The 26,994-nt window shown below is 43.4% G+C and overlaps 1 protein-coding gene across 1 annotated transcript in view; it reads left to right on the plus strand.

Moving 5' to 3' along the window:
- SLC4A5 (solute carrier family 4 member 5) overlaps positions 1 to 26,994 on the plus strand; it is a 125,929-nt gene that overhangs the window by 5,496 nt on the left and 93,439 nt on the right. The window contains exons 2-3 of the mRNA XM_054018141.1: positions 8,053 to 8,148; positions 9,338 to 9,529. Coding sequence (XP_053874116.1) covers positions 8,076 to 8,148; positions 9,338 to 9,529 — 265 coding nt within the window. The 5' untranslated portion in view covers positions 8,053 to 8,075. The remainder of the gene's footprint in view (positions 1 to 8,052; positions 8,149 to 9,337; positions 9,530 to 26,994) is intronic.

Below are 26,994 nucleotides of genomic sequence, written 5' to 3' on the forward strand. Positions count from 1 at the left end.
TTTAAACAAGTAACTATAATTATCTAAAAGCCCATGAGCCTGATCTGATCAGGCTGCCATAGACTTCAGTGGGGCTTTTCATGTATAGGTTTTATTGGACCATCCTGTGCAATACAACTTTACTCCATTATTATTACTGTTGATCGTTTCTTAAGTGCTGACAGCATATTTGACCCTGTACAAAACACAAAATGAAGGCAGTTCCTGTCCAAAAGGGGGAACTGACAATCCGAGCAAGACTGATGCACCCAAGACAGGATGCCCTGGGCAGCACAGAAGGGGGACCAGGTTAGATTTTGTTGGCTTTGTTTTTTATGCTCTTGCTGTTTTTCCCGTCATTCGTTATTGTGACTGTACAAGGCTAGGTCCTCGCTTGTTCGCATGTCACATCCTCCACTGAGATCTATTTGTGTCCTGTGACGTGATGCTGCTCCGCTCTAAAAGTCAATCAACATTGCCCAAAACACATTTTAACTAGGAAGCGGCAGCGCCTTTGACATTCGAAGTCAATACCATGCTTGCATCAGTAGTTTTCTCTGTCAAGACAAACTAGGCTTCCTCACCCTACAGCACCCAGGACTTTCTTTCGTCCTAGAGCTTTTGCCAATCAGCTACTGGACACCCCCCTCTGCTTAGTTCTGAACATTTCAAGGGATTAGAAGGTAAGGTTGCTTATTAAAACTAGAGCTCTTTTATGGAACACTGTGGGTCCGAACAGTGCAGGTTAATAACGTGTGTGCAATAAAGTTCACCTAAGCCGTGTTTTATGGTAAGTCTCCACTGCAGTCAGAGGTGTGACTGCAGCATGTGTAGAGACACCTGAGCTAGCTTTGATCCAGCTAGCCCAAATAATGATAATCGTGGTGGCATGGGCTAGCTGCTCAAGTAAATACCCAGGGTCCTCGGTGGAGTTGTAGAGCTCCTGCTGCTACAGCTTCACTGCTATTGTTGTTGTACCCTTAATTGTATCACTTTGGTATGTAATAAGATGACAACTCCTCTGAGAAAAGTAATGTTTGTTTTCCTCGTGCCCTATAATAGAATCTATCGCATAGTTGTCACGATTTTTGAAGGAATGTTCTTGTGGAATATGAGAGATTTTTAGATGTTATGTATTTTAATCTGAAGAGAGATGCTCTCTCTTTATAATGCTAGAGTACCTGTTGTCATTGTGTCTATAAATCCTACTCATGCACATAAACAAGAGGAAATCTCCCTCCCCCCATATTTATATATTTCTATTGTAAAAAATAGAAATTCTAGGACCACCAGCCCCCTGCTGTGGGAATCTCTCTAAATGTTTAAAACAATGTGATAATCAGCAGTTACATTGAACCACTACATCAACAGTTACTACAAAAGTTACCACTTTTTCTCCTGTAGGCTTGGAAGAGGGAGAGGGAATGTTATTTCTATTTTGAAATTCTTGGCAGCTACTCAGGGGGTTTCTACACTTACAGCACTGCACCAGCGTACACATAGTGAAGATGCTACTTACACCGATGGGAGAGCTTCTCTAGTCAGCTTAGGTACTTCTCCCCGAGAGACAGTATGTCGATGGGAGAAGCCCTCCCATCAAGCTATCTATACCAGGGTCTAGGTTGTTATAATCCATGTAGATTTTTCCACACCCCAGAGTGACATAATTATACTGACATTTTGTAGTGCAGAGACCAGGGCTAAGATATAAGCAGATAAAGTTCTGTATATTGAGATTAAAACCTCTGAAGCTAACAAAAATATCTGAATGTGTGCGCGTGTGGATCTAGATACGTAGAAACATTCCAAATGTGGTAATGTTGATGGATAGATAATGTTAGTCTGTACGTTTGAGAAGCAGTTTCCATGGTCACACACCCCTTTTTCGTTTGCTCACAACATTCCCCGAAATGTCTTTGTGGGCAATAAATGTGCATATGTTTAATTATGAATCTCTCTAAAGTATACTGATAATTCTAGGCTGTGTCTACACTACAGCTCCTATGGCAGCATAGCTGTGTTGGCATAGGCCCCTAGTGTAGGGGCATCAGATGTCAACAGTAGGCGTTTTAGCTGCCTAGTGTAGATGCAGCATCTGTCAACAGAAAGAGTTTTTTCTGCCAATATAGGAACACCACCTCCCTGACAACACTAGCTGTGCCGACAGAGACACTCTTCTAATCGCATAGCTACATCTACACTAGGGGTTTTGTTGCCATAGCTGCATCACTAGAGGGTGTAGGGTTTTTTGCACATCAGTGACTGGTTAATGGCTATGTCAGTATAAGTGACACCCCACACTGGGAGACAGCAGCCCAGGATAGGGATAACTGGAGAAGACTTGTCAGAGAGGGAACGTCCACTTTTGAGGAAAACCGCCTTGCCCTGGTTGCAGAAAAACGCTATAAAAGAAAGACAATTGTCACGCAGCAATTATGGCCCAACCCTGTCTTCCAAAACCACTTACAATGTCTGCCAACGAGCCCGTGGCTCAAGGATCGGATTCCTCAGTCACCAAAGGCCCCATGAAAAATAAAACATGTGAAAGATCATCCTCGACCCAAGGGATTGCCGATAAGTGTAGAACAGACCATAGAAACACCTTTGTCCAGATCCATCTCTTAGTGAACCAGAAGAAAAGGACAAGAGAATAATTGAGCATACAAACAGACTATATCTGTTCCTGTTTAGCCAGAGTCTTGGTGACCATGTTAACAAGGGCCATTTGCAGAGATGCGAAATGAGTCTCTTCAGAAGACTCCCTACTCAAAAAGGCATTTAGAAAGAGCACAACATCATGGCAGCACATCCTAATACCGCACATCATAGACCAGAAAAGTTAAGCTCAGCTGGTTTGTTGAGGACCCCAAAATGGAATTAGACTTGATTTACCTTCAGTTTAGAAGGGATCGTTATTTCATACACTATATGGCATAAGAAGTCTACCCCTCTGATCCATTCTTTTCATTCCCTTCTGCATCTCAGGTACCCATCACTTGTTTCTTTGCCCTCCTTTCATATCCCAACTCTGCCGGTTCCTTTCTGTCTTTGGCCCTGTCTTGTTAATAGGCAGCAGCTTTAAAACAAACAAAAGGAAGTATTTTTTTCACACAACACACAGTCATCCTGTGGAACTCCTTGCCAGAGGATGTTGTGAAGGCCAAGACTATAATAGGGTTCAAAAAATACATTCATGGAGGATAGGTCCATCAATGGCTGTTAGCCAGGATGAGCAGGGATGGTGTCCCTAGTCTCTGTTTGCCAGAATCTGGATGGGCGACGGGATAAATCACTTGATTACTTGTTCTGTTCATTCCCTCTGGGGCACCTGCTTTTGCCACCATCAGAGTACAGGATACTGGGCTAAATGGACCTTTGGTCTGACCCAGTATGGCTGTTCTTATGTACACTTAAAAGTTTTGCCGGTATAACTATAGTGGTAGAAACTTCCTGGTGTAGATGCAGTTGTAGTAGCAAAATAAGTCCTTTTGATTTGTAAAGCTTTTTCTGGTTCAACAAACAAAATAAGTTATATCAGCAAAATCTGTTTTTTCTGGTGTAACTGCATATATTGGGGCTCTTGCAGGCATAGCTAGTTCATGTTAATCAAAACAAACAAAAAAATCACAACCCTAACCAAAATAGCTATGCCAGCAAAGCTTTTAAATGGCTTTAGGGTTTTATACGGTCATCCATCACCTAGTATCTGAGCACCTTCCATATACAATTGATATCCATAACCAAGTCCCTTGTGGACCTCATAGTCTCTGACAATTCTCACTTCTCAAGGTAAAAGGTCTGGTTTGGATTAAGTTTATTTATGTGGTTGCTTGGTTTCAGATTGTGGGGATTTCTTTGGGGGTTCGCTGGAAGGGGGGGGCTGTCACTATTTCAGGTCCTCGTCTCATCTGTCAGCTCAGTCGCCCATCCCAGATCCTAGTCAGACATTTTTATTGCTCAGACCCTTTCTGTTACACATTTTCTAACATGACTTTCCTATCTTCTCTTCAAATCCTGGAACCAGATAACCTTTAGTTTCATGAAGTCAAGGCCTGATGTCAGGTTACATTTGCACTAGTGCAATTTGAGCACTCAGTGTGTGCACAATTGCATATCCTAAAGAAAGTGTTTATCTACATAAATGGTGCTAGATACACCCTGACATGTGCAAATACCCAATCTGGCGCACACCGTTGTGGTAACTAAATACCCAAACTTGGCAATTTGCGTCCCGGTGTCCTGAAAATCGGACCCAATCAATTGTATTTTTTTTTATTAAGAGTGTTGCAACATTCATGTATTAATCTCTATGGCCTAAATAAAATTCTTTGAGCCCTGTTCCTACACTGCCTCCCCAGTGAATGTCAACGGTTCAGGACTAGGCTGGCAGTCAAGAAACCCAAATTCTGTTCTCTCCTCTGACATTAGCTCCTCATCTGTCAGCTATGGCTAACGACACTGACACATCTTTGTAAGGCACCCTGAGATCTATGCTGAAAAGTGTTCTGTAAGGGATGTGTGGTTATTATCTAAGTCTTTATTCTCCAGTTACAATGAATATTTGGCTCATTGGCTTATTATTGTGAGGCTACTTATGAGTGATGGGGCTGTGCGCGATGGCCTGGTTTTTGTAGGGTTACTCAGTGTGTTGGGCTGTCATGCTGGTTTGTTTCTGTAGGGTTCTAGGAGGTTGAAATTGATTCACTTTTTAGGGCCAAGCCCACTAACATAAATTTAAAAGAAAAAAGAAAGGAGACTCTAGAGAACACTCCCACCCATATCTAGGAATGGGAATCCATTTTATTTTTTATTAGTAAAATACCCTTGACTTGTACCCTAAGTGCAATGGACAGACCAGGTTCTTGTTTATGGACCTGGCCATATACAGAGATCAAATCCAGCTGCGCTTATGTAAGCACAGTCCCCCTAGCCCCCCACGGAGTCAATAGACATTTTGCCGGCATAACAGTGACGTAGTCTGGATCTAAGGATTCAGCCCAAAATGCACCAAGAGCTCTGCTTTCTAAGAAGGAATCATTTAGGGTCTCCCATTGAAACTAGACCATTTAATTCAGTAGCAGCAAGATCGAGCACTATGAGCCCAATCCAAAGCCCCTAAAGTTGATTTGAAGACTCCCATTGATTTTAATAGGCTTTGGAGCAGGCCCCTTGTTTTGTAACCTGGTCTGACATGAGAAATGCCACTTCAGGTGGAATGTCCTCAGTCAGTGCACACATATGCCATCAGAAACATCTTTATACCAGTATAACCAGTCCACCCTTAGGGGTTGCACCAGTTTAACTAAATAGGTTTCTTTCTATCGATTTTAGTTAAATTAGTACAAAAACTGTAAATAAACCCCAATTCACCAATGTGGGACAAGGACTACCTCTTATATTGTTTTTGCACAGCACCTATCACAATAGAGCTCCAAGCTTGGTTGGGGCTTCTCAATGCTACTGTAATATAAATAAGATAAGATAAATGACAAGGTTATTCTGTTTCCTGATTGGCTGACTGCAGCTTTTAAACAGGGATAATGGTCTGAATATATGGACAAATAATCATTTGTGAAGATTTTGCACTTCCAGACATACCCGGTAGTTAAACGAATGCTTGCAAATAGAGAATAACATGACCACGCTTCCCTCAACAACCTGAACTCAGTACCTTATTCACTATTACTTTTGCAAATCTTTATTTTTTTTTTAAACTGATCAGCTCTGATAATGTTTGATGCCTTCTCTTGAGAAAACAAGAGCTGGCCATTAGTTTGTGATGGTACTCAGAGCCCAGAGCTGGCTATCTGATCACTCTCAAAGTGACTTTGAAAGGCATTGATTTTACTGCCACTACTAGTAACCATCCTCTTGTCTTCATCAAGTGTGAAGGGCAATCACTATAGGTGAGATAATTAGGAAACTAATTACTATTCTTGATGAAAACACAAAAACTCCATTCAAAATAAAACCGTATGTGAGAATTATGAGCAAAAAGCAGGACAAATATTTACCAAAATGGGTCGGTGCATGATGAAAATGCAAATTCCACTTAGGAGAAGCAGCAGGACAATAATACTTTGCATCTGTAGATCACATTTTTATACACTTTTTTTCATCCTCACAGCACTTCATAAAGGGAGGTCAGTATCATTTTTTTTTAAGATTGGGGGGGGAAACTTCAGCAAAGAGGTGGAATGACTTTCCAGAAGTCTCAAAGCAAAGTCTGCACTACAACCCAGGTCTCCTGTCTCCCAGCCCCACGACTATAACAACTAGACTGCTTTAGCCTTTCGCTTCTGAAAACTGTGATATCCCCAGCAAGCCAGTCTGCCTAGCCAGGCCAGCATCTGCACTTGGCATACTCTTTAAAGCCTATGACCAGTGGAATTGCCAGCAGTTACAAGTTAGCCCACAGCTCTTTCTAAGCAAGCACCTTTATTTTAAGGGGAAAGCATTACAGAGAAAACATATTAAAATATATGTTTAATATGTACACACTTGCAGAGATCACCACCCGCCCCCAACTCCAATTTCAGGCTATGACAGGTGTCAGTCCTTCCAACCCTTCCCTAAGGATTGGGACCCCTGGCCCCTGCCTTGGACAGAAGGTCCTGTCTGTTGGCTGGATCTGAGAGAGCCCTTAATTTAAATTCAGGCTATTAATCCAAAAGTCCTTTCTTTGTCCAGTAGCTTCTGGAGAATACGGTTTGAAGCAATATATATGAGCCTCTTCAGGTGGTGGTGCCCCTACGGACATATTAAAACCTGAGTGAATTTGCCTAATCATCCCTCCGCCTCCAGCCACTGTTCTTCATTCCTGGAGGGCTGTGGTCACCGTCTCCAATGGAATTTCATACGGTCCCAGGCCCACAATGAGTTCTCCCAAAGATATGGCAGGAAATTGCCATATATGTGTCTGTCTGTTTCTAGGAGTGAGTGGGTAGTTCAGTCTCCACGGCCTGTCTAGTTCTTGGCCTTTCTGTTGAGACAGCCAGTTAGGATCGGTGGTTGTGATGTAGATGCTAGGAACTGAGCTGAGAACCTCATGTTGCCCAAGTCATCAGACAAACGTCAAAAGCCATTGCTACCTAATCACCCATTGCAATGAGTCACATTTGAACTTGGTGATATATGGCCTGGTGCAGCCACAAGGAGAATCAAAAGGACCGGGTTTTTTTATTCTGTGTTTGTACAGCACCTAGCACAGTGAGGTTCAGGTCCATGATAGAGCCCCTACATGCTACAGGAATACAAATAATAAGGAGTAATAAAAAGGGAAGCCTTTCCTTTGACTTTAATGGCAGTTGGATCAGGTACCTACAGCTCGGATAGCTTCTGTATCTCATTACAAACCTCCTAAGCTAGCTAGTTCCCTTACAAAAATAATATTAAAAACCCAATCACCTCTGTGAATTTAGGCCTCTTGTTCATTAAATATTTCCCTTGTAATTATTTATGCATATTGCAGTAGAAGCTAGGAGCCCCAATCATGTACCAGCCGCCCATTTTGCTAGGCCCTGTACAAACACAGAATGAAACAATGTCTTCAGATCTTCTTCTCTCCAATGCTTTGCCTGTTTTGTCTATTTAGGCTGTAAGTTCTTGGGGCAAGGACTGTCTCTCACCAGCTGATTGTACCGTGCATAGCACAATGGTCGCCATCTCTGTTGGGGTCTGTAGGCACTACTGTAACACAAATAACATTTATTAAGCAACGTCCTCCACACTGCTCCCCAGCAATGTGTCTTAGCCCAGATCTGGCAGAACCACCTCAGGGGATCGGCGAGAAACTCCAGCCTTCGTCAGTATTGATTTATTATTTATTTATATTGCAGGAGCATCTAGAAAAAGGACCGGGCCCCACTGTGCCAGGCACTGTACAAACACAAAACTAAAGGATGGCCCCTGCCCCAAAAAGATGACAATTTTAATAATAGTCTCTTACCACTGATGTGGAGCCAGATGCCTCTCTCTGGAGAATCTCTTATTGATCTAAAATGAAAATATTTTTTCTTAAAGGTCATGTTCTAATTATTTTTCTTTCTTTCCCGCCCCCCTTTAATCCCTCAGCTCTCTCCTCTCGTGGTTCAGTCATGATGGATGAGGCTGATGAATTGAGTGAAAGAGGTCTCAGCAACTCCAGGAAGAGATATGATGATGATGAAGGTAAGAGAAATTCCAGGTGTTCCACAATTTGCCTTGGGAGGCTGATTCTGCTCCCATGAAGTCCAATGGCAAAACTCTCATTGACTTCAGTGATCGATTGATCTACCTACCTACCTACTTATATGGCCCTCATCACTGCAGTATGTCACAATCCTTAATGGATTCGTTCGCCCAAACCCTCCTGGGAGATAGGGAAGTGCTATCTCCATTTATAGATGAAGAACTAAGGCCCCAGACAGCTCTAAGTAACATGTTCATGGGCACACAGGGACTCTGTGGCTGAGCTGTGAATTGAACCCAGATATCCTGAGTCCTAGTCTAATGCCCTGTCTATCCACTAGACCAATGTTTCTCAGCTCATGGGTCATGACAACCAAAGGGGTTGCGAGGCATTGAAAAACGTATTTGTTTGGAAGAAAAGAAAATCTCACTCCTCACACACCATTACTCTTCAAAGTCAAGTATTCTCTATCAACTTCTCAAAGCACATACACAAATAAGACTTATTGTTATCCTAGATACCTTTTTTTACTCTTTTATATTAAATGTAAGGGGGACATGAACGTTTTTGACTTTGACTAAGAGGTGGACAGTTTGAGAAGGTTGAGAAACCACTGCCTTAGACTTCGTACTAGACAGCTGACGCCCGATCCTGAGAGGTGTTGAGCACCCACAACTCCTGTTGAAGTCTGTGGAAGCTGTAGCACCTCAGCACGTCTCAGAATAGGGCTGTTCAGTTGGTCTGAAGACTATGTTGCAGGGTAATATTCCTTGGAGTAATGGAATAGAGAAGTGATGCCAAAATTCAAGGCGAAATGGATAAAATTTGTCATGTTTCCATCTAAATAAGGAAAAACATCCTTTGTGGAGGTGAAACATGGTTTGGCATAGTCTTGCACCCCGATGTATCAGTGGGGATGCATGTTATGGTGCTTCTAGGGGTGCTGATGAGATGCAGAACCCATGGGCTTGCCTATTTGTGGACTCCATAGCATCGATGGGTTTGGGAGTAGCTAGACATCTTTGTTAGCATGATAGTAATGTTTGGTGTTTCAGGCCAAATGGGGTGGGGAGAGCATATGAAAGAACTGGCTTTTATCCACAAGTGAAAAGTTGTGAGGTTTGTACACCCAGAGCCCTGCTTCTGCATGGAAAGTTCCTTGGTGGGTTTCTTTTTTCTCCATTGCAGACTACCATTCCATTTACATCGGGGTGCCAATGCCACGGGGCTACAGGAGGAAAAGGCGCAGACGGAGATCCACCTCCAGCCGGGATAAAACCAGTGAGAATGAAAGGCTCTACGAGCGCCAGGACCGATCAGATACCGATGAAGGAGGGCAAGCAAGCTATGACAATGGGAACGACAACGCCAGCAGGACGAGTAAGTCCTAGTTGTGCTATACCCTGCAATCAAGAAAAGGAATTAGGCTCTCGCTAGATCAGATTTCCTGAGGTGGTCTGCACGGTCCTCTATAATGCTTGCATCATTTTTTTCAACAAATTGTGTTTTTCATTTAAAAAAACAGGGCTTGAATTCAATTCCAAATTTGGCCAATTTAAAAAAAAAAAAAAAGGTGAAAAACACCTGAAACTGCCAAATCGAAATGAAAAATTGGAAAACAAAATCATTTGAAGTTGACCGAAAACATTTTGGTTGACTCTAAATGAATCAAAACACTGGGGGGGAAATCATTTAGAGGTATAGAAACATTTCATTCCGTTGAAAATTAATTTTTTTCAGCTTTTCAACTGGACAAAAACTTTTGAAAGTTTCATTTTGGGTCAGATATTTTTTTTATTATTATTATTATTATTCAATTCAGACCCAGACCCAAAAAACCATTATTCACTCAAGTTTAGTCCTCTGTAGTGCTCAAGCTGACATAGCCTTTTGTGCCAGAGCTGGCTTTGTACTCCCCTAATTCCCACAGCTGCCAGGGGCTGATTTGGTACTTGACTGCTTAAGAATGGCCTAAAGGCTTCTCTAAATTATAGGTGGTTGCACTGGCCACAAAGGGTCTGTTCAGGCAGCTCAGGGCTGCTGAAGCACAAGTCTTGTTGCCGGGATCTCTTTCAGCCCATGCAGTTTAGGAAGAGTGACCTGGATTCAGTTCTGCTTTGTGCAGCATCAGCAAATTTGTCAGGTATGTTCTGACTGTAGAATTGGAACATAAGAACGGCCACACTGGGTCAGACCAATGGTCCATCTAGCCCAGTGTTCTGGCTTAGGGACACTCAGAGCATGGGGTTGCGTCCTTGACTAGCTTGGCTAATAGCCATTGATGGACCCATTCTCCATGCAATATAATTGTTAGAGATGTTTGGACTGTTTTGTCCAGTCTAATTTTACAAACCGCCCCCCACCCACCCCAAAAAATAGGACTTCCACCATTTTCCTCAGGAAATGCACAGCTTAATAGATCTCATTGTCAGAAAGCTTTTCTCCTTACATTGAGCATAATTTCATCTGACCACTCATAGCTATGCCCTGTGTACTGGCCACACCAAATAAATTTCGCTCCATCCTGCATGTTTATGAAACCTACCCACTGGTTTATTTTGTATTTTGTGTGACATGTAGTGTGTTTCCTGTAGTGGCTGGTCCGCGTACAAGAGCCTATTACTGTTAATAGCAAATGTGGTACTCCTCTAGTTCAAATGGTAACCGCCCTTGGTTTTAGTGTTGAAGGTCCTGGGTTTGTTCTCTGCTGATAAAACATGGTAAAGAAAGTAGCATTTGCAGCCTGTAGGTACAATTATGGTCTCTTCTTCGCTATTCTAAATGGTACCAAAAACAAGAAGAAGATAGCCTTAATTTTTCAAGTCCCATGACACCAGCAATTTGAAAACACACCTTTTCCTTTGTAACCAGAGCAGATGTGATATGTTAGCCTTTGAAAGAGTCCGTATGTAATGCAGCAAGGTCATTTCAGTGCTGTGTTTTCAAAGTGTTATTGTGCTGTAAGTAATTAATGTTATTTCCTACTTCTTACTAAACAATAGAGTTAATAGCCCATATTTCTGGTCATTGAATTATGACTGAATGCAGTGCCTTTTTGCTGACCATTTTCTGGCTTTACTTTTTGCATTTTTTCCATCCTGACTTAATTGCAATATTTATAAAGTGCTTTGAGATCTACTGATGAAAAGCACTATAAAAGAAGTAGGTATTATTTCTCCTAGTTTATTATTCCAATTGCAGTAGCGTCTAAGAACCCTAGCTGAGGGTCAGGGCCCCATTGTGCTATGCAGTACATAGAAAATAACAAAAAAGACCGTCCCTGTCCCAGGGAGCTCACAGATTAGACGTCAGACAGGACATGACAGGTGAACAGAGAAGACCGGCAGGGGCGGGGGTGGGGTGGTGAATGGGAGGGTGAGTTAGCAGAATGACCAGAATTTAGCAGAAAATATATGCGTTGCTCTAATATATTTCAAGGTGTCATGTAATCATAGTTGTTAGAGACAGGAAAGACCCTATTGGGTCACATCTAGTCTATTTCTTCACCAGAGTAGGATTGTTCCCTACAGTTTATTCCCTAGAGCCTTGTCCAGTCTAGTTTTTAAAGCTCCTTAGCAAAGATTAACATTTTACATAGCAAAATAGCTGTCAATCTTCGTTTTAGCCCCAATATAGATGTTCTCTTCTTTTTGCTCATTTAAGAGTGCACTAAACCAAACTGCTGTAGGAGCTGGATCACAAAAAGTGACCTGATATAGGGATTTGCTTTAGAATCCTCTCTTTCAGAGCACAATTTTGTACTCACCATAGATTCTGCTTGCGATTCATTCATGCTTTTCACTGGCAAAGCATTCCAGCAATTCCCTGGCAAAAGTGCACTTGTAAAACCAGAGTACCAGTCTGGAAATCATGCCTGTAATTCCTTATACTTAAACTTTGTTTTCTTTCACTTGGCAAAGCATAGTGTCCCAGTTAGTTATTCAATGTGACTTACATATAGAGGCTGTGCATTAAAGCTAAATGATAGCAAACCTGTAGGATCAACAGCGCAGGCTTGTCTTCTATTTGACGGTCTCCAATAAAAGGTGCTGGAAATGGTAAAGGTTTCTGACTGTGGCTAGTTATGGGGAGTACAGTTCTTTGTAGTTGTTGCAAGTTGTTTCTGAATAATGCAGCATTTACAAAGCAAGCGTTCGCAATTGTGTATTTGAAACAGTCTCCAAAGCACTTAGTGGAGCACTCTAACCCTGCATAAAGCCCTCAATTTACCTTACCTTACCTTGAAGGAAATAAATCCAATCCAATATTCCTGATGGATGGATGTCAGTATCTGAAGATGAGGCCCAGCGTGCGTATGATGCAATATGAAGGAACAGTAAAGCACGAGGCACATGGAGAATCCAAAACATTTAGGATTTAAACCAGCTAAAATAGGGCCTGTTCAGCAGTTCAACTCATACTTTGGCAGAACTCCCATTGACTTCTGTGGGGAATTTTGCCTGAGTAAAGAGGCATAGGGCTCTGTCCGTGCTTGGAATAAATATGTGCAGCATTTCTGAAGTTGTAGAGATTATATCAAAACCTATGCCGCTGTTCCCATCCTCCCACCTCTCTCTCATTTCCCCCCCACCTCATTCACTCTCTCTCACACACACCAGTTCGCTCACCTCTTGTACAGGCATCTCGGTGGATTTGGTAACTTCACGTCATGAGAGCTGAAGAGAGAGGAAAGTGCTTTATATTCTCTATAATCTGCTCATTAAGCTGTGGAGTTTAACAAGACTGAGTGGATAAAGGAGGAAGTTTGGGGTGGTTTTTGTTTGGTGTGGTGTACGTTTAACGGGGCAAAGAATGCAAACCATTCCAGGTAAGAACTATTCCACATGCTATTTCCATTCTTTTTCCAGTCTTAAAAACCTTGGTGTTCCTGGGCTTTGTTTCTTGCTTACAAAAGCCATTTTTTAACTGATCTAGGGGCCGGTAAAACGCGACAGCATTGTTTCTGTTTGCAAGTGTGAGAGAAATTGATTAGCAAGACAGTGTGGCATCTTGGAATCTGATGTGCTTGCTGAAAATAAACTTTTTGGTAGCAAACACAGCTCCTTCATGTCTGAGGGGGTAAGAAAGGTGTTTTTGACTGGTGTCGCTGTCCCTTCCAGCCTACAAACGTAGGGATACTGAGCCTTAAAAATGTGGCACAGCTGACCCCAAAAAATATAACACAAGGAGTTTAGCAGTAAGCCCACATGCTTGCTAGAGAGAGAGAGCCTTCCATTTTGTAGCCCGTTGCTGCATCACAGTGTTCTGGAAGTGGGATAGAAGAGGCAAATTGCATCTAGAATAGGATGTTGGTCTTAGAGGGACAATTTAGAGCGGTGGGCTGAGCTTTTCAATGCATTCTAAGGAATTTGGACATCCAGTTCCCATTAAAATTAATGGAAATTGGGCATCTAAATCCTCTAAGTGGTTCTCAGTCCTGAGGTTCAATAAGTGCTGCTGCTGGGATGCTCTATTGTAGAAGGCAGCTAGTTGCAAGGATCATCTCTGTTGAACAACCAGTGTTGCTGCTATCCTTCTTTTTAGGGGACAAGGAATGGACAGCAAAGGAGAAAAAAGCCCATTGTATGTTCTGATTGTCCTGCAAAATGAGACCTGCAGAAAATGAATGTCTTTCTTTTGAAGGAATGGATAATTACAATTGTCAAGCACCATTAGATAGTTGGCATTTCAAACAGATGCCAGGTGCTTGTTAGTTATTTGTTATGCCAAGTCTAGTTGGAAACTGCAGTCAGTGCCGATAACCTTGTGCACAGCTTTTATTCTTTTAATGGCAGCCACTTTCTATATATGTATATATAATATGAGACACAAGAGAAGCAAAACCAGAGTTGGCCTTTGTTTTGCAAAACCACATTAGCTGGGGCTTTTATCATGTTGGGGAAAGGTTTGGGAAGTAGTTCTCGGGGTTTGGTGCATCTTTAATATAGATATATGCATGTAACAATACGAGTATTACATTGTGTTGTTCTGTGCAATGATCCATTTTAATATAATCTGTTTTATCTGTAGTATTAATGTTGAGCTAAATCTTCAGCTCTGGAAAGTTTGGGGCTTGATTCTGATCTCACTATGGTTTAAATTAGGGGTAACTCCACTAAAGCCAGTGGAGTTTCACTGATATAAAACTGTGGAGAGACCAAAATCTGTCATCTTGGCAATATCTTTCTTAATTCTTTGGGTTTTTTTAAATTACATTAATGTGATCTATTCCTGCCCAAACAGTGGATCTCTTTATGACCTTTGATAAAATTCCTAGCATAAGTGTATGCATTCTGATTTAGTTTTAGTGAATTGCCTTTCAAAAGTGCAAAAACTCTGCAAGCATTTGGGTCACTTTTGCTCCGAAAGTCCAAAAAGATTTTATTAAACTAGCCGTTCGCATTCGTATGCTCTCGTAACTCAGTGCCCTGCAAGGTGGCCAATGACTCCAAGTAGTAAATTGAGGGAGCGTTCTAATGAGGATAGTTTTAATAAGGCTGAGATGTCAAAACCTTGCAAGAATGTTGTATCAGTGCTTCTTTGAAGATGCCCGGTTTGCGTGCTCAAAATAAAATCACCATTAAATATCTTCCTAGCTGAACATCTGGTATCTTCATTGACGAAGCTGAATGATGTATCAGATTTACCAGCTGAGAAAAATGAATAAGATCCACGTAAGTGCCTGAAATTATGGCCAGGCTAAGATAGACTTTGTTTATTTCAGGGAGGAAAAGATCCCTCAGGTGAATAAATACCAAGCATTCTCTCCAGCAGCTTCCTGCCCCCACTGCTCAGTGAAGTCCTATCAATGTTGGTTTAGCAAATAACTCTTTGTTCGGGTCAGTGACCCCGGTCAGGGGAACAATGTGACTAAGAGTCTAGAGGAGGAAGAGACCTGAAAAATGATCTTCAGACCTTCCACTTGCATGATATTGAATGACTAGGTGTGCTGTGAATGGAGTGAAGGCAGTAGCTCAAGGATCCCGGCAAAACTGCACAGTGCAGAAAGTATGTGTTATGTGTAGACAGATCGGCTTAGACCTTAAGCTGGGGGAAAGAAAGAAAAAACCCTCTTTTCTAGGTAAATGTTCCCCTTTGTCTTTTGTTTTCATCAATGGCTGACAAAAAAAAATTTCTTCACAAATGCACTCAGAATAGAAAGTTACAATGTTAAACGACCTTTAGGTACAGATGTAGCCCCCTCACAGTCTTTCATGCATTTATCCTCAGAGCACCGGTGGGAGGCAGGGCAGTGCTATTATCCCCACTGGGGGAACTGAGTCACAGAGAGGCTAAAAGACTTGCCCAAAGTCACACTGGAAGTCTGTGGTGGAGCAGGGTCTCCCAAGTCCCAGGTTTTAGGGCCAAGAGCTGGGAAGATCCAGCCTGGAGAAAAGAAGGTGTCTGGAACTTTGCAAAGGGATGTTAAAGGTAGGACACAATTCCTCTCTGTCATTAGAGACAGAAGAAAGGTGACTGGCTGAAGCTACAGTAGGGAAAATATAGATTAGATTAAAATAGCTACTGTCGGTGATGGGAGAAGTTTCCAAGGGCCGTTACGGGTTCCCCTCAATGGCTTGGACTAGGATATGCCCTTTTGTCAAGGCTGGTATAAGAATAATTAACTTGGTACTTGCACAGGGCTGCAGAGAGGCTGGCAGCAGGGACTCCAATACAGAATAGCTCTTGTCCATCTCTCCCTCGATGTCTCTGTGGGATGGAGTCCTTAGAGGGTCCCCAACCAACGAGCTCTGTGCCCCCAGGGGGAAGGTCCTTTCCCTCCAGCTGAGAAAGTTGCATAGAGTTGAGGTTGTCCCCCAACTCCTCCCCCTTCCAAGGGCAAAGCCTGAGACCCCCCCGCCCAACCTCCCCTCCCTGCAACTGTGGCATTTATTTATTATCATGTAGATTTTTATGCTTTTCAAGGCAGGGACCTGTCTTGTGTGTGTGTTCTGTGAAGCACCCATCTGGCTGCCACATCATAATAATAATTATTTTTAACCCATGTTGTTCATCCTCTCAGCGGGGTGATGTATCACAAACCGCTTTCCTATTGATCTGGGGAGAGGGGGTCTAATCTTTTGCATAACAGACCCCGCACTGGCTCTACTGCCATCAGGGAGCTCCATGGCCAGAGGAGGGGGGCTTTTTTGTTTTGTGCATGTACAGTGCCTACCACAGTGGGGTCCCAATCCCTGCTTATGGCCCCGTGTTGCTACCACAATGCAAAGAATACATCAGCATCATCAAGGTGCAGAGCTTGAACCTCAAGTGACTGTAGCATTGCAATAGAAGGGGACTGATACCATCCTTGTTCTCATGTCCGTGAGCTCCCCATACCATTGCAGGACTGAGGGATCGGATCAGAAAGCGTTACTGGCCTCTCAGCTCAGATCCTCTGCTTTTATCCCAGCATTGCTTTTTGCAAGAGAGATTCTTAAATGTACCTAATGTATGTCGGTCGTGAACTCTCTGGGGTTGTGTCTTCCTTTGTGTTGGTGCAGCAACTAGCACGACAGGCCCCTGATTCCAACCAGAGCCTCAGAGCATGACAATAATTAATAATAATAATAATTAATAATGACCAAGACTCTGGTGGTGTGGCTTAAGGGTCGTAAGCAGTAAAGCAGGCTAAACTATAATGCAATGGACATCCTAGTCTTTCACGGCAGTTATGAATTCTGCTTCACCTGATTTTTATGGATGGGAAAGGCAGTATTTCTGGCTGCAGCAGGAGGTTTCCTTTTACACATATGTACCAATTTAATTAGCCCCTTTCTTGAGTACCATATATGGCCGACTTTCTTATTTCCAAGTTCTAGAGCAGTGGGATTCCGTTAACAAAGACATTTTCATAAGTGGATTAACATCTGACACATTAAGAGAGTGCTAAAACCCAACAGTTTATTAAAATACACGGTGTCCGAGGAGACCGACATGTGGTTGGGTTAAACCCTTGTTTGAACAACTCGCCACCAACAGCGGAGGAGACAACCCTCCCAACCCAAACCAGCAGTTCTGCACCTTTGCGGAAGGTCCTGTCCTTGTGTCCAGGTTACTTAGTGAAATGCCAGGGTGATTAGGAGACAAAATTGATTCTAACAGTATAAGTCCTTCTGGGTACAGGGACTGTATCTTTATTTTGTAATGTGCCAAGAGTATTGTTAGAATGTTAGAAATAATAATTGTAACGTGGGCCATTCCGGAAGTCCTTACTCAGGCAAAATTTCTATTGACTTCAATGCCGGAAGTTTGAATCCAGATTTGATCCTGCGAGCATAGTTCTAAACTCCCCTCTTAGCTTTGCAGAGCACAGTTCTCCAAAGGTGGTTCTTATGTGTAACTCAGGCACATGCATGGAGTGGGGAATAGGCTGGAAGAGATTCTCCTGTGCAATTTGGAGAGGAGATTTAGCCCTCAAGTTAGGGACACAAAAAAGTCTCTCAATTTGCAGCAATGTCTGTTACGAACATGATGCTTCATAGGCCAGTGAGCAGGGGATATTAAAGGAGCTGAAGATGGTTTCTCTTCATAACAGGGAAAAAACTGTCGGAAGAATCAGGAGGCCTACATTTTATTCATGGCTCTGCCACAAAGTCTGATCTTGTGATGATGGAGCCAGGAGGAGAACATGGCTGGATGGGTCTAGACAGGCTCACTGTGTGACCTAGGGCAAGTCTGGTAAACTCTGTATTCCTCCACTTCCTCCCCTGTAAAACGAAGGGAGGGGGCAGTGTGGGGAGGGGCAATGCCCCGCCAACCTCATGGGGGTGTTTGATGCTAAGTTTGTAATCATTTGTTAAGTGCTTTGAGACCTTCGAGTGGAAGGCACTGAGGAAGTGTGGCATATGATAATTACTACTGGATTGAACCCAGCGTGCATGTAGAATGGGTGTCGCTCTTGTTTGGGGGGGATTATTTTACTTTATACAACTTTGGAGGGGGAGTGTTTGTTTGGATAAGCATGCCATGTAGACTTAGAAGATTCAGGACTGTATATAAGAGGGGAACCACTTACAAGGGGGAGAGAAATGTCAGAATGAGGATGTCTACTGAGTATAAGTAGTGTGAGCGTTGTAAGATCTACAATATATACGTCGACTCAAGGCTTGTCGGCATGAGACAGTATAACATAAATCTCTTTTTAAACCAATATAAACCAGTGCAAAAGGTTGTGTGGGCATTTACTTCAGTATAGGGGTGGTTTATTTTGGTTTAGCTCAGGTCAATCAGGAACAGGTTAAACTAAACTGGGAAAAGGCCTCTCTTGTACCAAAATAAGAGTGTCCACAGAGTCTTTTACGCCAGTGTCATTCTACTGGTTTCAGTTCATACCTCAAGTTATACCGGTGCGACCTTCTCGTGTAGATGAGTCCAGAGTGAGTTTTTCTGGAATTGTCTCTACCTCACGTTCATTCTCTATTTTCATGAGTTATCGCCGTGGACCAGAACCTCACTCCGTGTAAATTGGCATAAGTCCATTGGCTTCACTGAACCTGGCTCAGTATCTTCAATGGAGTGACACTGATTCACACCAGCCAAGAATCTGGCCCTTTGTCTGGTTTTTGGTCCTGTATATGGGCAGGCCGTTATGTCCCAGAATGGGGGTATACTACAACCTGGGTAAAATTCTCAAAACCATGTAATGAACAGGAGTTAGACGCCTAAATCCCTTTGAGAATCTGGGCCATGGTAGCCTACGTCCCATTGAAAGAGGACTTAGGGCCAAAGGGTATGCCTATACTGCAGTCACAGGTGTGATTGCAACTCAGGCAGCCACACCCAAGCTAGCTAGTTTGGGTCCCACAGCAGTGAAGCCACTTCAGTCTTGTATAGGCCATGCTGAAGCTTTCATTGCCATGGCTTCACGAATCCAGGGGCCAAACTAGGTAGACTAAAGCTTGATCTGCAGTCACACCCTGCGATTGTGATATAGACATACTCCCAATGACTGAGGGTAACGTTTTCAAAAAAGCACCTCTCTGTATGACTCTGACATGACCATACCTTGAGTATTGTGGTCATTTCTGTGTATCTCATGGCTAAAAGGATACTGATGATGAATGGGAAGGAGTTCTGAAAGGAGGAAGAAGAAGAATCTGGAAGGGCGCAGGTTTAGGAGGAAAGATCAAAAGAAGTAGACGTGCTTAGCTTGGCTAAGTGACAACGAAGGGCCAGTCATAACTGCCGGGAAATACTTGAAGGCTGTAAGCGCCCAGGAACAGGGAAGGATCATCTAAAGCAGTTGAATGAATGACGAGAACATTTAGGCTGAATATCAGAAGAGCTGCCTGATAGTGAGATTATTGGCGTGTGGAATAGTCTCCCCAGGGAAAGGGTGGGAATTTATAAACCAGGTTGGACAAAACACTAGCAAATGTGCTGAAGGCAGCAATCCTGCAGTGGCAGGGAAAGAGACTGGATGTTCAGAGAGGTGCTCACACTTAGGAGTGTACCTCGCATGTGTGTGTGTGTGTGTGTTCTCCATTCATTCATTCTTTCCCCATTCCAAGGGATTTGGGTGCCTCAATACTTGGCCCATAGTACTTAGCTTTTTGATCCCACCTTTCTATAATGGGAAGGGCCGAATGCTTCTGTACATTTTTCACATGTGCTGATTATTAGAAAGAGGGGGAAATCTTTTTGATTTTTAAAATTAATAGGTTAGACCAGTCACATAATCCAAATCTAGTAAAAGTACTGGAATTAAGCACTCTGGGAATTAATGTAGTTGTTCTGCCTACGTTGTGTATGTTGTGTCCTATGTGCCTAGTGGTGTAACCGCTTGGGGAAGAGAAAGGACGTGTCTCCATCAATTTTGACTCTCCTGTTGATGTCCCCCCTCAACATCGCTTCCGAACTCCTGCATTTTCATTCCTGCTCTCCCCCCCACCCCACTAATTTACATAAGTTGTGGCACCTCTGTACGTGCCATGCGATAATGTACGAATACCGCCTTGCAGTTGGCCCAAGGATCTCTCCCTTGGGAATCCCACAGTGGTATTACCTCTGAACAAAGGTGTTCCTCCGCCGCAGGCATTTTTCAGCTGTTTGGAAGCGGACCCAAATAGCACGAGTGAATAGCATTCCAACACACCGGGCGCATGGCACGTTCTTCTGCCAGATTCCTAGCGAGAGTCTTGTGGCCTGCAATAACTGGTGTGTTCTGCTCTGCATAAAGTAGGCCCTTAAATGAGCAGATTGTTAAGGAATCTTAGGAACAGGGAAAGCCTCCTGGCCCAACATGACTGTCGTTATTTGGCAGATCCCACCTTCCTACTTTTTCTACTATCTCCTGCAAATCCCCCAGAAATAGACAATGGTCTAGGATTGCCAGAGCTGGCCTGAGACTCAGTACAGGATTCACGGGGAGGGAGAGCTGCTAATAGTACTGCCTTTTTCGTCCCTCACCATCTTTGCCTTCTAGCCGAGGCTCCATAGAAGTCTCCGCTACCCCAGCAATATGTAGCACCTACATAGGTAGGTAGATGCTACTGAGGGGCTGTGGGGAATGACCACATTCCTTTGTTGTCTTGACTAGAGTTACTCAATAAGTCATAGTTTAAAGTCAGAAGGAACCACCAGATCATCTAATCCAGTGATTCTCAATCTATTTACCATTGTGGGCCACATACAATACCTGTATGGCCCTGAGGATGTCACATGGGCCGCAGCTGTGAGCTGTGTGCCGCAAGTTGAGAACCACTGAAAGTCTGACTTCCTGTGTATCAAACACAACCCCACCCATCAACAGAAATGGTGGTAGCATTGGCAGTTTAGGGTACAAGTGGGCCTTCAAGTGACAGGTAGGCTCTGGCCACTTTGTCATTAGAAGTCTCTTTGAATGGTGCACATAAGGGGATAGAACTGGGGACCTCCAGAGCTTTGTAGATTTCATTGATTCCAAGGCCAGAAAAGACCATTATGATTATCTAGTCTGACCTTCCTGTAGAACCTCCGCAAAATAATTCCTACAGCAGATCTTTTATTAAGCATCCAGTCTTGATGTAAAAATGGCCAGTGATGGAGAATCCACCACGCCCCTTGGTAAATTGTCCCAATGGTTAATTACTCACACTGTTAAAAATGTACGCCTTATTTCCAGTCTGAATTTGTCTAGCTTCAACTTCTGGCCATTGGATCGTGTTAGACCTGCCTCTGCTAGATTGAAGGGCCCATTATTACCTACTTGTTCCCTGTGTAGGTACTTTATGGACTATAATCAAGTTACCCTGTAGCCTTCTTTTTGATAAGCTAAAAAGACTGAGCTCCTTGTGTCTATCACTAGAACACAGATTTTCTAATCTTTTAATGATTCTGTGGCTCTTCCCTTTCTAATTTATCAACAGCCTTCTTGAATTGTGGACACAGGATTCCAGCAGTGATCACACCAGTGCCAAATACAGAGGGAAAATCACCTCTCTACCTCTACTCAAAATTCCCCTGTTTATGCATCCAACAATTGTGTTAGCTCTTCTTCAGATCGGACAAAGGAGGACCTGTAACCCACACTGACCAATGGGCTACATCTACACAGTTAGAAGCCAGCATAGAGCCTGGTTGAATTGGTCATGATGCCTGGAACTTCCTTATGTATTGTGTTTTGGTGCCCTTCCTAGTAATTTATTCCATGAGCACATGGTATTTCCCTGATTATCTCCATTTTAGTTCTACTTTCCTAATTTTTAGCTTCTGGCCCTAGTTTAGAATCATTCACCTGGGAGAATTCTCAGTCAGCTTTATCAATTGCCCTTCATAACGTTGAAGTTGTTAATGGGTCACCTTGAGGCTTCCTGTTTCCCCGTGGCCCCTTCATGTTCCTTCCATTCATGGAAAAGTCCTATACAATGAAATAGGGATGGAAACAATAGGGGTTATAGAAATGTAATAAGGCTCCCTCGAAATTACTCTGAAAAACTTATAGAATTTCATGATGAATGTGACCCTTTGTGTAGGTTTTCCAAACCATCTCATAGAATTCTACAGCAGGGAGAGATGATTATCTCTCAAATTCAGTACGGTGGTTGAGGTAATCTATAGAAAGTTTCTCCTGTTCTATCGCATTAAATAGGATGATACCAAAACTACAGAAACGCTACCACTTTCTATTATTCTGCACGACTTTTTCATAAATTAGAAACTAGAGAACTCTGACCATCTTGGTTGTCTGTGCTACCTCTCCTCCGCTGCCCATTTTGAGCTGCGAATGTTAGCTCCCAAGTCTTTTCTACACCAGCAATTTTATTAACATCTCCCACTATGATTCTTGCACTAGTTCCCCTACACCGGTATCGCTGGTGGGAAACCTAGCATAAACCAGCCATCGGTGGTTTTATCGCCATGTTGTCTAGATCTGCTCTGAGCGGAGTTAGAAAAAACAGCCTTGTCAATATCTGTGCTCCCACTGTTGCTACCACCAGTGGCATTTAGCTGGTGTTAGCACAGTAGGAGAAATAGTAATACCCAGCGCTTTTCATCAGTAGATCTCAAAGCTCTTTACAAAGGACAGTATCATTATCCCCATTTCACAGATGGGAGAAACTGAGGCACAGAGTGGGGAAGTGACTTGCTGAACGGCAGAGCCAGGAATAGAACTCGAGTGTCCTGACTCCCAGTCCAGCGCTCTGACCGCACTGCTTGCAAAAGCATCTGAGGCAGTTAAGTGCTTGACTACCTTAGTCACTTGAAAATCCCATCCATTAACAAAAAATGCTTCTAGCATAGACGAGGCCAGAGAATGCTGGCATTTTCCACTCAAATGTATGCTCGGGTACGGGGAGAGGGAATGTGTGTTGTGACAGTCAAAGCTGAGTCCCAAAACCAAAGTTATGGGCTTAATGCAAGGATCACGGAGTGAAATTCTATGGCCTGTGCTGTGCTAGGAGGTAAGACTAGAGGGTCAGAATGGTCCCTCTGAAATGCCATTCAAAGAAGGAGCAGCTTTATTTCAGCTGGAATTTAATATGGCAAAAGTTCCCGCAGCAGCCACAACAGATACTCGTTGGGAGCACCTATAGATTCTTAACTTCCTGTCTTAAGTTGTCATGTGATGTAGCTAGGTTCTGTTAAACAGTTGTCATGTTTCACACCATTCAGTAGGGAACGAATGATTCCTAGTTATGTTGCGTGGGGAAGTTTGTGAATCACTTTTGGTGTAATGATGCTATAGTGGAGAACATGGCACTTTTATAAAAACTGATACTTTTCTAACTCCCCAAACTTTTGTGTAAGGACAGCAGCATGCAGATGCAGTTAGAATTCATCTGAATTATTGTAGTGATGGCTGCTTTTCAGAATGGGGCAGAAGAGGCTATTTAATTGGGTACTATTAATCATGCATATTCTTATTTATCACTCAGTGCTTTCCATCTAAGCTCCTTACCAAAAAGCAGGATTGTTCTCCCCATTTCCCAGGTCGGGAAAGTGACTTGCTCAAGATCACCCAGTGAGTTAATGGCGGAGACAGGACCTACTCCAGTGCCCTAAGCCCTGGATTACCCTGCCTCTCTATCACGCACATCTCTAGGGCCTTCTATCTTCAAAATACCCACAGTAACCCTGGGTGAGCACTACTCCCATTTTCATGGAGACACTCAAAATAATAGTTAATTCATCATCATTAGGAGTCTTTAAATCATGACTGGATACCTTTCAAGAAGACTGCCAATATAGTCTTGACTTTTCCCTGAACTCCCCTGCCTGTTCATCTCCTTATGTAGTGTCTTGTATTATAATTAGACCATCAGCTTTTTGTTCTGGGTTTGTACAGCACCTAGCACAATGGGGTCCTGGTCCATGATGAGGATTCCTAGGTGCTCCGTTGATACAAATCTTGGAGTAGAACTCAGTAGCATTCTCTTACACCAGGGGAATGGATAACCCCCATCCATTTCAGGAATCACTGCGTGAAATTCCCTGGGCTGTGTTGCATGGAATAATGATATCATAATAATAGATTATCATTATCTGTCCTTAGACTCTAAGAAATGCTGTCTCTGTGGGTAAGAGATTCCATTAGAACTGAGGAGTTCATGGCTTCTAGCTCAGTATTCAGACCACTAGGCCTTGTCTCTCCTAGCCTGGCTAAAGAAGCGTTTATTCTTAACCTCACACACATCAGCAGTGGGTTAGCATTGCGCTGGCTGTTGCCAGCTGCCTTGCATGCTGCCAAGAGATCTAAAAACATGTGAACACAGAGATTTAAGAGAAAATCCACCAAACTCGCTCAGCGATGGAGCAAGCAGTCAGGAGGGCAAGTGTGTGCTCTCCCCCTCCCTGCCCCCCTCACACAGCTACAGGGAATGCATTAGAGTCACTCAGGCGGAACAATTCAAAGGGAATGAACCGGCTCTCTCGGTAATTAAAAATGTCCTGTGCTGCTGAAACTTCTGTCCGCATCCCTGGGTGACATACCACAGCCACAGGCCTAAGCTTACTCTGACGCAGCCGCTCAATAGCGGAGCTTGTCTCGACTGTTCTTTTCTCCCCTCAACACTTAGCGGGAAACAAAGTTAATTTGTTATGACAGGAGCATTAGGCTTTGCTCCGGAGGCTTGAGCCATAAAGAAAGCAAGAAAGGGAAACTCTGAGACCGAGAGAGAGCGCAAAACTCTAAGAAACTCTCTCTCTCTCTCTCTCTTTATCTCAGAATTTCACTTTCTTTCTGAGATAGAGAAACAGAAAATGTTGAGAAGGAGGGACAGGGGGGGAGAAAATCCCAGAATAGATGAATAGAAAGAGAGAGCCCTGAAACAGATTTGAATTTGATGGCTGAAAGACGGGTGAATGGGTAACCTCCACCAACTCACCTATCACAGCAGGGAAAAAAATATAATTTCTAAAACCGAAACGTTGGGCTAATTTGTACAGCTCCCACTCAGGCAAAACTCCCAATGACATCAATGGAAGTCTTGTCTGAGCAACGATCTCATGTTTCAGCTCAATGTCCAGAGGAAAACAAAGCATAGAAAAGGGGGCAACAAAATTTCCTCCTGTGCTAGAGACCAGGGTTTCTTGTTTCTTACAGGGCTGTATTGCTGGTAGAAGGTGCTGGCTTGACAGCTCTGGACACTGAAGTCCTATGTTTAACTGCAGCAGGCACAGCACAAAGCAAGCTTCTCAACATCCCTCCCTGAGGTGGAGGTGGGACGGTTCAATCTCCGTAACCTATACAAGCCTTGGCTTCTCCACGGAAGCCACCAGCGTGATGTGATGGAAAAGGCAATTGTGCTGGTATTTCTTATTATATGGACACTTGTGCACTGGGATTGGGCTGCACCAAACTCATTTCACATAGGCCACCAAGCACCAGGCATCAGGTGGGGGAGGGATAGCTCAGTGGTTTGAGCATTGGCCTGCCAAACCCAGGGTTGTGAGCTCAGTCCTTGAGGGGGCCACTTAGGGCTTTGGGGCAAAATCAGTACTTGGTCCTGTTAGTGAAGGCAGGGGGCTGGACTCAATGACCTTTCGGGGTCCCTTCCAGTTCTATGAAATAGGTGTAGCTCCATATATTTATATTATAATTATCAGTCACTCCCCAACCTGGACTGGATTCTAGCTGGTGACTTGGAAGTTAAATGTTCTGTATCCACTTACCAGTCCCCTGAGCCATGCACTGCCACAAAGCCAGAATATCTCACTGAAATGGTGGAACCTTCCTGATCCAGGACCCTGCCCACTAGAACCTAAAGAAAACACAAAGAGTGTCACCATGTCGTGTCACGTTTCTTCCCCAGCGGGTCCAAAGAGTTAAGAAGCTCAGTCCATAAATACTTACCTGGGGATAGCTGAGGGATCTTTAATCTAACAGGTAAAGGCAGGACACGATCCAATGGCTGGAAGCTGGAGCCAGATACATTCAAGTTAGAAATAAAGCACAGATTTTTAACGGTGTGGCAATTCACCATTGGAACAACTTCCCTGGGGAACATGGTAGATTCTCCATCATTTGATATCTTTAAACAAAATTGGATGTCCCTTTCAGAAAAAAATATATGCTCTAGCTCAACCACAAATACATGCGTGGTGCAGGAAATGAAATTCTCTGGCCTGTGTTTTGCAGGAGGGCAGACTAGATTAACATCATGGTCCCTTCTGGCCTTAAATACAACGGGTGAAATGTTGGCCCTTCTGTAACCGATGTCAAAATTCCCATTGACTTAAATGGGGCCAGGATTTCATCCTCTGAATCTAGCTGGTGGTTGTATCCACTGATTACCAAAATCGAGAGTGTGCACCTTCCATTCATTACATTTGCCAGTTGTTCTATATTTCAAGCCCTCTTTGTTGAGGAAACTTGGCCTGAATTGCTTTATTGTCTCGGTCTTCCCTGCTCCTCAATGGGCCTCTTGTTTCTGAATGAGTTGTTCCCTCAAACGGCTTATTGTCCTCCAAATGTCCTTTTCACTACAGGATCTAAGATACGCCTGTTGGTCCCCTCCTCCACCCTCACCCTCCTTTCTGTTTGTTCAAAGTTTTGTGGGTCAGGAGTGACTAAGCTTGCTGCCCCAAAAATGCTGAATCACTTTTGTTTGCCATCAAAATTACCCCTTTAGCTTTTGCAGCGTCTTTCCTAGAAAACTAGAGCCAGGGGGCTGCTGCTCAGGCTGCCCGAATGGACTGCTACAACTGCACTTTTGGCAGCAAAGAACCCTGCTGCAATCGCTACAGCACGAGATGCCCAGCGAGGTCTTCCCAAGTCGATTTTTCAGCATGAGCAAAACGGAAGAGAAATCAAAGATTGTTTCCCCAACAGGCGGCCAGGTTTGATTAAACTGATCTGACTCTCCACCCAAAATTCAAACCCACAAAACATTTTGGAGAAACAAATTCCATTTTCTTGCTTT

Source organism: Malaclemys terrapin, chromosome 2 (genome assembly GCF_027887155.1).
Source record: "Malaclemys terrapin pileata isolate rMalTer1 chromosome 2, rMalTer1.hap1, whole genome shotgun sequence".
Lineage (NCBI taxonomy): Eukaryota > Metazoa > Chordata > Testudines > Emydidae > Malaclemys > Malaclemys terrapin.